Source organism: Carassius gibelio, chromosome A21 (assembly GCF_023724105.1).
Source record: "Carassius gibelio isolate Cgi1373 ecotype wild population from Czech Republic chromosome A21, carGib1.2-hapl.c, whole genome shotgun sequence".
In the NCBI taxonomy this organism is placed as follows: Eukaryota; Metazoa; Chordata; class Actinopteri; order Cypriniformes; family Cyprinidae; genus Carassius; species Carassius gibelio.
In genome coordinates this window covers 8,157,013-8,170,987 of record NC_068391.1, presented here as the reverse complement: position 1 = coordinate 8,170,987, position 13,975 = coordinate 8,157,013, and the positions used below count along the sequence as shown (strand labels likewise).

General features: G+C 35.7%; 1 protein-coding gene across 1 annotated transcript in view; it reads left to right on the top strand.

Moving 5' to 3' along the window:
• LOC127941322 (netrin receptor UNC5D) overlaps positions 1-13,975 on the top strand; it is a 159,093-nt gene that overhangs the window by 130,513 nt on the left and 14,605 nt on the right. Inside the window, exons 8-11 of the mRNA XM_052536268.1 lie at positions 890-925; positions 3,143-3,331; positions 7,167-7,571; positions 9,044-9,128. Coding sequence (XP_052392228.1) covers positions 890-925; positions 3,143-3,331; positions 7,167-7,571; positions 9,044-9,128 — 715 coding nt within the window. The remainder of the gene's footprint in view (positions 1-889; positions 926-3,142; positions 3,332-7,166; positions 7,572-9,043; positions 9,129-13,975) is intronic.

Below are 13,975 nucleotides of genomic sequence, written 5' to 3'. Positions count from 1 at the left end.
GCTTAAAGTTTCAGTGAAAAAACTTATGGATGGTGTAATTCTTTCAACTTTACATGACGCTGTGTGTGGTTGTAAAATGAATAAAAAGGCTCAATATGCTCCTGATTTTCTGTTATACAGCTCATTCAACTTCCTCAGTTCAACACAGATGCAGGGCAAAAAAAAAAAGGATCTTACTTTTGTTTAGATCAGTGGAGACAAGTGCTCTGTGGAAGGCTGTCAGTGCCTGAATGAAACCAGTCAGTCAGGCCCTCAGACGAGCAGCACTTGACAGGCCGTTTTGTAATTCCTTGGGAGAGGCAGAAATCTTCTGTTTTAATCCTCCTCGCTCATCATCCTGACAGTTCTTTAATCAATCTTTCCTGCCTCCGTCCCCCGAGGGGGAAGGGTGTTCACTTCGCCATCCTCTGCAGATGAGTCTAAAGCCCAGCGGTGATAGACATCCCTATCAGAGACCAATTTCCTACACCTAATGCGGACACACACAACCACACACACTAATGCATCCGTAACATTCTTTCTGTATGAGAGTGGTAATTTTTTGTAAAAGATTTGACAGGGGTTCCAGATTATATGCCTGTCACTGACCATCATACATATGTAGATCTGTGTTTAGACAGCTTGATTCAGTGCCGTCTTTTACTCACCTCCTACATAATTCTCAAAATTAGTTTTTTTGAAAAAGCATGGAATTTCTAGGGTTTCTTCTCGCTTTCTGCAATGGTGCAGCTTTGATCAGCTCATGCATCGTCACACCAAATGGGCTTTTTTTATATGTTCAAGAGATTATCGCAACTTCCAAATATGCCTTAGAGTGCTGTTTGTGCATGAGCATCTGAAAATTGCAGCATTGTGCATCTCACAGCATGTTATATGTGTCTTTCTGCAGACAGGAAGCTACTCCATGATGTGAAGGTTCCACAAGGTGAGTCACCACCGCTTCACCTTTCATCTGTGTTTCTTTTATTTTTTGCTTTGACTTTTTTTTTTTTACTTCAGTTTCATAAATTAATTTACGTGCATTGCATTGCATTACTTTTGAATATGCTCAAAGGCATGTGAAGCATGATGTAATAATGCCACATTGCATCACAATCATCCATCTTCATATGATCGCTCTGTACACCGTGTCTGTATAATTAACCCCTTTTACTGTTATCATCATTCTGAGTCACGCTCGACAAACAACCTTATTGCAACCTTTACATAAGCGTATTTGCACACTGACATTGAATCATTATCAACCAGGACGCCATTTGAAACAACCTGGAAAACCAATTAAGTTGATGACATTTTAAAGACAGCTTTAAGAGTGCTGACTCAGTGACTGAAACAATGCCACATTAACCTGACAATGATGCACCGCAAAGCTTAAATGTCTTTGAATGTCAGTGTCCCCATCATGATTGTAACATAGTCAAACATAGTAAACGTAACCTTTTACTTGTTGTTTTTTTATTCAAATGTTTGGGGTCAGTACGATTTATTACCTGTAAATGTTTTTGAAAGAAGTTTCTTATTTATGGAAATCTGTTTCTGCCATGGATAAAAAAAATGTGTGTGTGTGTATATATATATATATATATTATAAATAAGAAATTATATATAATCACACAATTTTTTTCTTGCACTTCTGAGAAGAAGAAAAAATCGTGCTTGTGAGATATAAACTCATTAATTCTAACATTTTTCTCATGATTTTGAGTTTACATCTCACAATCATGACTTTTTTTCTCAGAATTCTGACCTCTTTTTGTTTGTTTAATTACTTGTTTGTATTTTTCCATCCCTGAGCAAAACACAAAAAACGAACTGCAAATTTTTGTATCACAATGCTGGTTGTTATTCTCTTAGTTTATATCTTACAATTGCATTTTTTCTTCTTTTTTTTCTGAGAATTGTGAGAAAAAAAATCACAATTGTGAGATTATAAATTACTATTCATTTTTTTGTCAGGTTTTCATGCTTTTCATGCATTTATTTAATGAAACACAGCAAAAACAGTAATAATATGAAATATCTTTACAACTGAAAAATTGTGCTGCTTAATATCTTTGGGAGATCGATGATGCATGTTTTTAGCATTCTTCAAAAGATCAGCATTTTATTTATATATATATCAATGTAAAAGTCTTTACTTTCACTTTTTGAACAATTTAATGCATTCTTGCAGAATAATTACAGCAAGTATTATTTTTTATTTAATTTTTTAAAGCCTGTGTGCCCACAAGAAGCCCACACTTCTTGTTTCAAAACATAAAAAGAAAAGACACACACACACACAGACACACAGGGAACATGTTCTGTTCTGTTTTTATATTTTATTTTATTTTTTATTTTTTCTGTTCTGAACTCCAATCTGAAGTCACAGAGAAGGGGAGTTCAAGAGAAAGGGAACAAGGGGATTACAAAGCAAAGGAGAAGGAAAACAAAAAGAAAAGGCAGCGAATTGAGCAAATACCTAAACACGAGTGCAAATGAGATTCATTAGCCTGCCAAACTTTTCCAGAGCTCCCAATTAACCTGCTCTGTTTGCTGTTAGTGCAGCTCCACATGTTTCTGGCTAGTGTTTTCATAGCCGCAGGCTTTGTCTGATGTTCCCTACCCTTCTAGAGGCTTTTGAATGCTCAGAAACAAAATGCTAGCTTTTCTTTGTTCTTTCTGTTGTTCAGAGTGTCCTGGTTGAATTGTTTGCATGAAGGAGTCTGCAGATAGGGCTTAATCACTACAGATGAGATAATATAATGAGCTGCGTTGTCACGAATTCCCTGCAGTAGGTTTGCAGTTTTTGCTTTGCCAGATTCCCTGCGTGTATTCGTGTTGAGAGTCAGGTGTGCGGTTCAGGGCTGATTGTAATCGCCCATCGCTAGAGAACTTTCATTAGTTCTGGAGGTGTCTGGGAAAGTGAGAGCATTAGAGAGATTAAGAGAGAAAGCGAGACTTTTGTGATGGAGGTGTTTTATGGTTATGTAATTTATTTGTGGCTGTGTTGTATCTGTATGCATCAAAATGAAATCCCTGAGCTATTTGATGGCAATTTGAGCAAATAAGCAAATACCTTTATATAATCATTTTCAAGGAACTACAGTCATTGCCTAGTCATTGTGTATTTCTCTTCAAAATCTTTTTCTTTTTTTTCTAGCTGATATGGACAGCAGTAATGATGTAGCGCTCTACTCCGGCCTGGCAGCGGGTGTTGTTACTGTCATCGTGCTGGTCATCGCTTTAACGCTGTACCGGCGGAACCAGAGCGAGTATGGCGTTGATGTCATCGACTCGTCTGCGCTGACCGGAGGATTTCAGTCCTTCAGCTTCAAAAGTGCCAGGCAAGGTGAGTCAAAACAACATCAAATTGATCCAAGTTCATGTATGACTCGCACCATAATTACAGTGCATGCAAGGCAGAACTGTGAAAAAAACTGGAGAACTTTTCTTTCCCCACAGTTTCCTACAAGTAATTGAGCTTGAATTGTTTAACCTGCAAACTCCACTCAAATGTTAAATATGTTTTGAATTAAGTTTCTTTTTCTTACCCCATAAGCAGTTTGTTTATTGTTTTAAGCCTCACAAAATATATATTTTTTAGATTTATGCTTAAAACACAAGGGGATACAATTTTCTTTTTACAAATTTTTGCTTGTAAGGTGATCTTGTTCTATTTTTTATCTTTTTTGATTCTGTTTCCTGTTTTCATTTTATATTTCACGCAGCTGGTTCTAATAATCAAGAGTTTGATGATGCATTTGACTTAATAGTTCATTTTGATCTCCAGTTGCCTCCAATTATGAACTACAGAGACAAATGCAAGTTTCAGTTCCATCATAATTTATAGTTTTATAAGTGCTACACATCAAGGTTTGGCTTGGTTACCATGATCCAGATTTCTTTTTTTATGTTTGCTGTTGTTGTTGTCTATTTACTTTAGATTGCTCACATAAATCGGAGTTTTAAACCATTATAAAAGTATAAAAACGATATAATTTAAAAAGAATTAACATTTTCTAAGAAATCTCAAATTAATATGAAGTTGGCACATAGTTAGCACTTAGTTAATGGATCTCATACGGTTGATAATCAACCATTTTCTGAGGGATAAGTACTCCTTTTCACTGACCATTTTTCAAGAGTAATATAATTTAGAAAAATTATACGTTTTTTAAGAGCCCTTTGCTTCCCATTTACCTGGCAAAATTTTTTTTTTTATTTTACACTGTTTCTTGTCTCTTTGCCTCTCTGCTCTTAACCAGAGCTAGAGAGTGTTAGTTGATTTACTTTCCATGTCTCTCTTCTCTTCTCTTTTGGCCCATCTTACGCCCCCGGAAAAGAGATTGATGTTGATGGAGGGGTGCAGAGAGCCGAGCACTAGTTCTCTCTTGCTTGTCTGTTCAGTAATAGAGCCTGTTCACAGTGCTATCACTCTCCTCGGCCCACTAAACACCACCGTAATGCCATACACACCAACACACACAAACACATCACCAGATGTCTCGACAGGAAGTTTTAAAGTCCTCATTGAGGAGCTAAACACAGTGAGGTGATAGATACCACAGTGTACCCGTCAAATGCTTATAAACGTCAATGAAATGATGGATGGATAAAAGTATGGATGGATGCAGAGTGTGTGAAAACGATCCAAAAAGTGAGGGAAGATGCATTATAAACCATAACAGTCTGACTCATGAATATTAATCAGGTGACATAACATTAGCAGTCATTACTGGTTTGCTGAAAAGCAATAATGATGGATGGATGGATGAACGGATATAATGAATTGAAATGTGCTAGTCGATGCAGTTCACTTTAAATACATTTGCCTAGAGATCTGATCACTATGGAAATCTCGACTCATTCGCTGATGCATTTACGACTCCACAAAACTGTTGAAATATCGTTGCAATAACCTTGTTGCCTAGGCGACAGGTTTTTGACAGCGCTGCCAATAAGCGTACAACAGAGAACGACTTTGATAGACACTCGAATCAAGCAAGACAACTGTTGTCATGGAGATCGGAACCTTTAGCCTTGCGTGACAACTCTCGCACGTTTAGATTTGGAACAGATCTGCCGAAGGAGAGGTTTCAAGTGTGAGCCGCAGTCTATCCTCCCGGGCCTCAGTCCAATCTGAGAAAGAGAAAATGAGTCCCTCTCACACCTCTTTTCGCCACAGCTCAGGGAAGTGCTTTCGTTCAGCCGTCGCTTTTTGATGAATAAAACAGATTGAGGGGTGTCTGGGTGAGTGTGATTTGTTTTCGTGATCTGTCAAAAGTCTCCGCAGAGCTCATAATGAAACGAGTGGGATCACTTCTCACTGCTGTAACAGCTGCTTTTAATAATCGAAAGATTGCTGTTGCATTTGTCTTGATAGTTCATTTTGATAACGGGAGGCTTTCAGTTGCATCATAATTCATCATTTTATGAAATGTTTTTGTCTCAATTTCATGCTAAGAGTTTTATAAGGGCTGCACACCAAGGTTTGGCTGGTTACCATGATTCATTTACACCCTCCTGGTAGATGCTGCCGACAATCTGGAAAACATCTGTCTCCTTTGAATGCTATTAAAAAATTATATTGTGCAAGTTATAGTGTGTGTGTACATACATACATACTGTACATACATATTTATATATATATAATTTTAAAATATGTGTATATGTATGAATATATATATATATATATATATATATATATATATATATATATATATATATATATATATTCATACATATACATATATTTTAAAATTATATATATATAATATGCATATATATACATATATTTTAAAATGAGGCAATCATATATCTGAAACGTGTATTTCACAAAACATTGAACTTATATTATATATAGAGAGATGCACTATATAATTTTTCTGTGCCGATACATATATATCCAGTTATTTAGAACAAAAATAAATTACCCGATTTGAAAGAAATGTTATGTGATAACTTGTTTGCTTTCCATATCAAATGTAATAACTTGTATGTTGTCCATGTTTCAGATTAATTGTGCTCAGTTTTGAACAGAAGACGTTAACATTCTAAACTCACATTACCTGAATTCACTACTGTAGTGCCGACACATTTTTAATTGACAGGATATAATCCGATCTGAACATCAGCTCTTTTTTTAAACAATCAGCCGATGTCTGATAGATAATTGTTTTAATGCATATATATCAGTGCATCCCTAATAAATAATAAGTATATAATTATGTTTGGCAGAATTTACACATCTTTTGAAAGGGTGTCAGTGGTGATTATTTATTTATTTATTTGTTTGTTTTTCCTTAAAAACTAACCAGACAAACCATGACCCACTGAACTGAATTAAAAACAGGGCTGTATTTCTCTAGTATTCGGCCCACACAGAATCCGTGAAATCTGGAATCCTGCAGAATGGATTTAAGTATGTTAAAAGTTGCTGAGAGAACTGTGCTTTTACTGGTAACCAAAGGCATTAATAAATTATTATTGTTCAATAAATATTTAATGTCTGCTAAATATTGAATGATTTATTAAACAAACATGCAAAACCCAAGGATATACTGTAGACAAACTTTTGAATGATGGATGTCTGAATTTCTTGGAAACCTGAAGAGCTTTCGGTTGAATTCTGCAGGTTCAGATTCAGTGAAGGTCTACCCCTCAACATAAAGGCACAATTTATTGTGTATAGTAGACCTACTGTACAGATACTACTGGGTCTGTAGTTGCACACTGACTGATGGAAGGTCAAGCATTCAAAAATCTACCCAGCAAAAGTACTACTATTTGTTTCAAGCTTTGTCTGAGTCAATCCAAAGATGTCTAAAATTATGAAAATCCAATGAATTCTAAGATGTAAAGGCAAAATATATTTTTTTTAATCTAGTTCTTCATATTTTAATTAAAAATGCATTTTTTTAGTATTATTAGTATTATTATTAATAAGATTTATGCCACCTTATATTGGTCACACTTTAGTTTGGGGACCAATTCTAACTATTTTTTTGCCTCAATAAACTCCTAATTTGCAGATTATTAATAATTAGTAAGTTAGTTGTTAAACTTCTTTTATAGAATATGTGTGTTCAGGTCATTCTATGTATGAATTGCATTTTAAATCTAATAAATCCAGACAAACAAATCAGCATCATGTTTTGACCCATCTACCATACTTTGTGTCCCAGGTAACCCTCTGTTAATGAACTCCTCCATGCAGCCAGACCTGACCGTGTCACGGACCTACACCGGCCCCATCTGTTTCCCTGACTCCATGGAGAAGGAGCTCATCCCCGAACCTGCACTCTTTGACCCCCTTCCTGACCTCAAGGTCAAAGTTCACAGCTCCTTTATGGTGTCCCTGGGTGTGTCTGAGAGGGCGGAGTATCATGCGAAAGCACCTTCCCAAACGTTTCCTCGCGGTGTGGTGCAGGAGATCGGAGGTGGTGGAAGCACGCTGGGTGGGAGAGGGAAGAACCAGCTGGCTCCCGTCCAGCCAGCTCTGGTCTCCAGTATGACTCCTGGCAAGCGACCGCTCAGGACCAATGGGGTGTTCGGGCACGGTGGAGGACGGCTGGTGGTGCCCAACGCAGGTGTGTGTTTACCACATGATATAGAAAGATTAAAGAAGCATGAGATAATCAAACACACTACATGAAAAAATTTAACAAAGCATACTGCAGTTGATTATGGAATATTTTCAGTCCACAGCCCATTCACAGAACATCTAATGCTCATTTAGAATATTAGACATTTAGCATGTAAGAACTGGCTCTCAGTTTAAATTACTTTGTTCCTGTTCCACAGGAATTGGAATTGTTATCATTGAATCATAATTCATAAATCCATTGCTTTATGCTTTATTGTTTAAGGCTGGGATTTAAATAAGTAAATAAAATATAAGACAGCTATAAAAATGGTAGTACAGTATACAGTATATATATTTTGCCCCCATCTTTAGTGCCACATGATCCTTTAGAAATCATTCTAATATGCTGATTTGGTGCTCAAGAAACATTTCAGTGTTAAAACATATCGGTGCTGCTTAATATTAATGTGTAAATATCATTTACCAGTTTTTTTTTTTTTTTGATGAATATAAAAATTCAAAAGAAAAGCATCTAATATCTTTACTGTCTCTTTTGATTAAAATGCACCCTGCTAAATAATTTTTATTATTGTGTATGTATATATATTGTTATTATGTTTTATAACATTTTGTTCAACATTTATTTTTTTTATTTTATTTATTAATAGCAAGTTAACAAGATAACCTTAAGATATTCTACTGTAATAGAAATAAGAAATAATAATAAATTGCTGCGGTTCATGTCCTGTCTAAGTGGGTGGTTCTATGTTAAAATGACTTGCTTCGTAAGTCAAGGGAGAGATGAGCTGGTATGCGCGCACACACACACACACACACACACCAGTCTCTTCTTTTTTCTCTCTCTGTTTCTCTTTTCATGTCTTTCTCTCTCATGCACAGTATATCCAGTGGCTGTGTGCTGTGCACAGTACCCAGTGACAGAGAGGCAGACAGACCAGCAGGGCGGCATTGATTTAGAAGTCTCTAGGGTCCATCTCTCTCTCCATCTCCCTTCTTTACACTCCCTTACTCTTTCCTACCTCTGATCCTGTCACATGCAGTAAAGAGCCTTGACAGGCTGGCAGAAGTGTGTGAGAAAGGTTAGAGGCTAGTGCATCTGTTCTCGCTGAGCCTTTTTAAGACCATTACAGCTGAATAGTGACTCTAACAACTCAACAGGCGCCTTGTCACTTCACAAGGTGTGTGTTGTACACAAGCCTTCGTAAAAGAGTTTTTGAATTGATTTTTAAGAAGACGTGTTTTCATGCCCAAGTCCCACAGTAAAACGTTCAGCTGTTTCAAATTCCAGGCTTGCACATAACTATTCATTCCACTGAAAGGACTTCTGGGAAATGAAGGGTGTTTCCAAAAGAGGAACTTTCTTTGTTCCAGTTTAGCATCGAACTCCCATTCCATCATGTTGTCAAATCATATAAATGGTTTGGTTTAGTGTGTGTGTGTCTTGTCTTCTGCTAGGTGTGAGTTTGCTGGTGCCTCACGGTGCAATTGAAGAGGACACAACCTGGGAACTGTACATGAGCATTACCCAGCAGGACTCCAGGTAATATATCCAGGACACTGACGCACAAAATCAAAACTGTATTCAACTCGCTTTTCTGTTCTGTTCCAAAGCCTAGAGAGCTGCCTATGGAAAGAGCATTTAAAAAATGTGGAGGCTAATCCAACTTAATGATGCTGTCCTTTAAGGTAACTCTTTTTTGCCCTCTAATGCCCTCTGTGGAGAATTCAGATTTAGAGAAATATATAAAAGATTCCGGACAAAACCATATCAGCCATTCAAATACTGAAAAATATCTTTTAAAAACAAACGAATCAAAACCAATGACTATTATAATTAGTCTTATTTGAGTTTTACTGAAATAATACTTTTTTTTTTACTGTTTTTATTAAATATATATATATATATATATATATATATATATATATATATATATATATATATATATATATATATATATATATATATACATATAATTATATATATATATATATATATATATATATATATATATATATATATATATATATATATATTCCATTTTCATTGTAAGTAGTTCATGTTTTAGTAATTTTGTTGTGTGTTTTTGTCATTTTTATTAGATTATAGGCTTTAGGTTCTGGGTAGTATATCGATATTTATTTGTATTTAAGTTGTAGTTATTTTAGTACGTCAGAGCTATTTTGCATTAAAGTTTTTGGTTGCACTTTATTTTACAGTACATGTACTAACGTACTTATAGTGTACTTACAGTGTCTTTATCTAAGAAAGTTCTGGTAACACAAGGTAACTACATGGGGTAGGGTTAGGTTTAGAGGTAGGTTCAGGGTTAGTACCTAGTTATTACATAGTTATTGTAATTACTATAATAAGTACATAGTATTTACATGAGGAACAGGACTGTAAAATACGTTTTTTTTATTATTATTGTTTTGCATTTTATTTGTTAATGTTATTTTTTTTTTGTTTACTTTATATATAATTTTATACAGCTTCTTATGTTGGCAGCACACTAAGTTATGGAAACGAGCTTTTCTCACACATTAAACTGTTGATTTGGTGCTTTTCTAGCTAGTGGACTAGTCTAGCTATGTTAAATTAGCTTGCCATTCAGCAACGTGTTGTTTGGTGAAGCTGGTAGGCCAAGAAGGCCATGGTGTGTATAACAGCAGCATCCAAAACATAACGGTAGGGCACTTTTCTTTTTGTGCCTGTTTCTTACTTTCTGTACCTCAATTTTCCCTTCTTACCATCAATCTTCCCTCCGCTTGCTGGATCAAGCAGTCAGTCAGACTCGCTCTCTGCTGAGAGCTGGCATTATGTTTCGGAGGCAGCGTTGTAGTCACGATGACAGGGCTGTATATTGAAGGCAGCTAGGTGCGACTGGTTCTCCTGAGGCTCATTTGAGAAGATGTACTTTTATAGTGTTAGTATGCTGTGTCTGTGTGAGAGAGCGGTTAAACACATCCGAGTCAAGCAGGTTATCAGCCAGCTGTCGCAACAAGGAAAAAAAGATGGTGACTCTGAAACAATGGCACTGTACTCGACCTGAGACCAGCCCTGTGGGCATCATGCTACGATGTAAGCATGCTAAATCAGTGGTTATCAGCACTTTTGACTCCAAGGTCACCCATCACCACAATATTTAAAGACCCCCCTTGCCCTAGTATTTTGTAACCAGTTTTTATTTATTTATTTATTTTTCTATGTACTCTAGTTTCTACAATTAAAATAAAATAAATTATTATTAATTTGTTCTTCATAATAAGTTCTTCTTCATAATTAATGTCCTTGAGGGGTCCCGCTGTTTTTACCCAATGAATTTACATGACTCCTGATTGTTTATGATTTACTAATTAAAAATTAAGGATAAGGACTTTTTAAAAAAATTAAGTATTTGAGTTTTGCATAACTAATACCTTGTGTGTTCATTTTAAAAAGGTATTTTAGAGGTTTAGAAATCCTGTTTCTAACATTAGGTTACCTCATAAATCCAGGAAAGAATAACATTCTGGTATATTATTATTATTTAAACTAAAGTATATTATGTTTCATACCTCAACTTTTACAGATATCACAGTGAAAATTTTTTTAGGGATGCTGTAAATCATAAGGAGTGGAAATCCAACAGAACGCTACTTGTTTTGTTCTGGTGAGCTGCTAAACTCTGGGATTAATGTCCCAAAAAATATGAGTAAACTTTGGTGAGTGAGGACTTAAAACTAAAGTTGTAAAACTCACGAATGTCAGCCTGCAATCAGACGGAACACACCTTTCGCTTCGCTCTCAATCCTCAGTCGCTGTTTTAGGCTCGCTGGGATTGACAGAGATCAAAGGTCATGAGTGTTCAGAGACTCTTCAGCGCTCCTAGATGAAAACTTCAATCTCAGCAAGTCCGCAGATGAAGGTACCTGCTAGTATCCGATAAGCTCAGAGCCGTTAGCTTCCCCATCTCCCATCCGACGCGCCAACACCACCGCCATGCAGCCATCCGTCAGTCAAACTCAAGCTGCTCAGCCCAGCTGTCAGTCAAAGCCTATCTTTTGACAGTAGTAGTGAGTGGCGGGGAGAAATTCAATCCACAACACTGCAATCTGACCACAAAGCATTTACAGAAGGTGGAGAGAGGGGGTTTAGAAGAAGAGGGAAGCAGAAATCAATCTGCAGAACCTCCTAAATTTAGCTGCACAATCTCCAGAGTCCTCATAACAGCGGCTATAGAGAGCAAAGTCATGAAAAAGGATCAATCAGAGACTCTTTTTATTTGTTCACAGTGATAGGATTGAGTTTGCTCAGACCTCTGAGCTATTTGCAGAGCTTAAAGCTCTCCTGCACGCTTCTCCATGGATTCACCTGGACATCACACCGAACATTTGTATTACTAGGACATGATTCACACTGTGTTAATGAAACTAGACAGTTTTTTTGTTTCATTTTTTTTTTTTAATCCTTGCGGATATTAAACTTGTAAATCAATAGGTGATGCATTTCCTTGTTAGTGCTGCATCTCCAGCTCCTCTTCATCTGACATTACATCTTTACACTTATATTATTCTTTTATTTCACTTGGTGGAATAACATAACCAAAGAAATAATTTTTTGCATAATGTCTTTACTAGTTTACTAGTTTAGTTTAGTAGTCATGAACATAAGATATATATATATATATATATATATATATATATATATATATATATATATATATATATATATATATATATATATATAGTAATTTTTTTTGTAAATTGTTTTGCAAATGTGAATACACAACATGTAAACAACATTGAACATTTTAGTGTAACTATGTATATATAAAATAGCATTTGATTTGTGTATTTTTTTTTTATTTCAGTCAATGTTTATTATTAGTATTTTAATTAATTATTTTTATGGGTTTAGTTTTAGTTATTGAGTTAATTACCCTGCTGCCAAAGCCAAACATATTTTTTTCCTCATTCAAAACCCACATCTGATCTGCACCAGTCAGGTTTCCACACCATTCTAATTAACAGGTCCGTTTATTTAACAAGCACAGGGTTAATCAGATTCATCCAGATGAATCGATATTGAGCCCCTTTCAACTGTTTTTCATTTGTTTACCACTGTTCCTGATATTTCAGCAAATATGAGACATTTTGTTCCATTTGATGTGCGTTCTATGTGCATGAATGTTTTTAGTGTCTGCGAGAGTTTCATGAAATGGCTGTAAATGTCAAGTAACGCTCTTTCTCCTCTCCAGAATGGCAAAACAAGCTTAGCTGCTTCATCTGCATTAATTGCCTTTATTTCAGACACAAAAGAGTTTGGATACAATGCCAATAGATGGAGGATGTTAGGAAAGAACAGGTAATTACTCAATATAAATAAATAAACATGTAAACAAACAGTGCTGATGCAGTGAGAGAGCAATTAGAAGGCTGTTAAGTGACTGGCCTGTTGGTACAGTACAGTGTCAAATGCTGTAATTGGATGACTGTCTCAGCCCACCACCTGCATAGAATGAAAAAATAAACACTTGATATTCTGCACGTATATTCATCAGAAGCATCACTCTTAGTGGTGCTTTTGTCAAAGTCTATAGACTTAAAGGAATAGTATTCTAAGGCCAAAATTAAAATTCTCCATCATTTTGTTCCAAACTTGTATGACTTTCTGTTTTCTGTAAAACATAATATATTTTCAAAATATGATTTTTGGCCATAACATGGAAGTCAGTAATCCCTAAAACTGTTTGGCTACTAGCATTCTTCAAAATATCTTCATATACACATTTAAGTGTCTAACTTTGGCCTGTATTTGTTACAATCATGAATAATACCTTAAATTACTAACTTAAAAATAAAGGTTCCAAAATAAGGCTTTCACAGAAATGTGATATAAATTTACCACACAGCAACATATAAAAAAAACAGAACACCTTAGCAAAGACAGTTGAAAGCAGAGAGTATTGCATGGACAAACACCACACATACGTATTAAAATCTAGTCTGAATCTCTGTGCGAAAAGGTATAGTAAATCATCATGGCTTTTTTTAAGGTTGTCATATGACGTTGCTAAAAAGAACATTACTTTATATTATGAGTATTTTATTTGAGTATTTTTGTCAAAGCTCATCGTTCTGAAAAGTGAGGTGTGCTCTGATTGGCCAGCTGTCCAGTGCATTGTGATTGGCCGAATACCTCAAGCATGTGAGGGAAATGTGAGGGAAACGTCGATAACGGCCCACCACTACTTTTTACGCTTTGCGTTGCATATCGCGCCACGTAAACATAAAACCATGTCAGCATTTGTGATAGGAGAAACGCGAACAACAAGCGCAACTCTACAATGCTCAAAACAGTGGACATTTTTTTTTACAGTAAATATGAAAACTTACTTACAGGTTGTG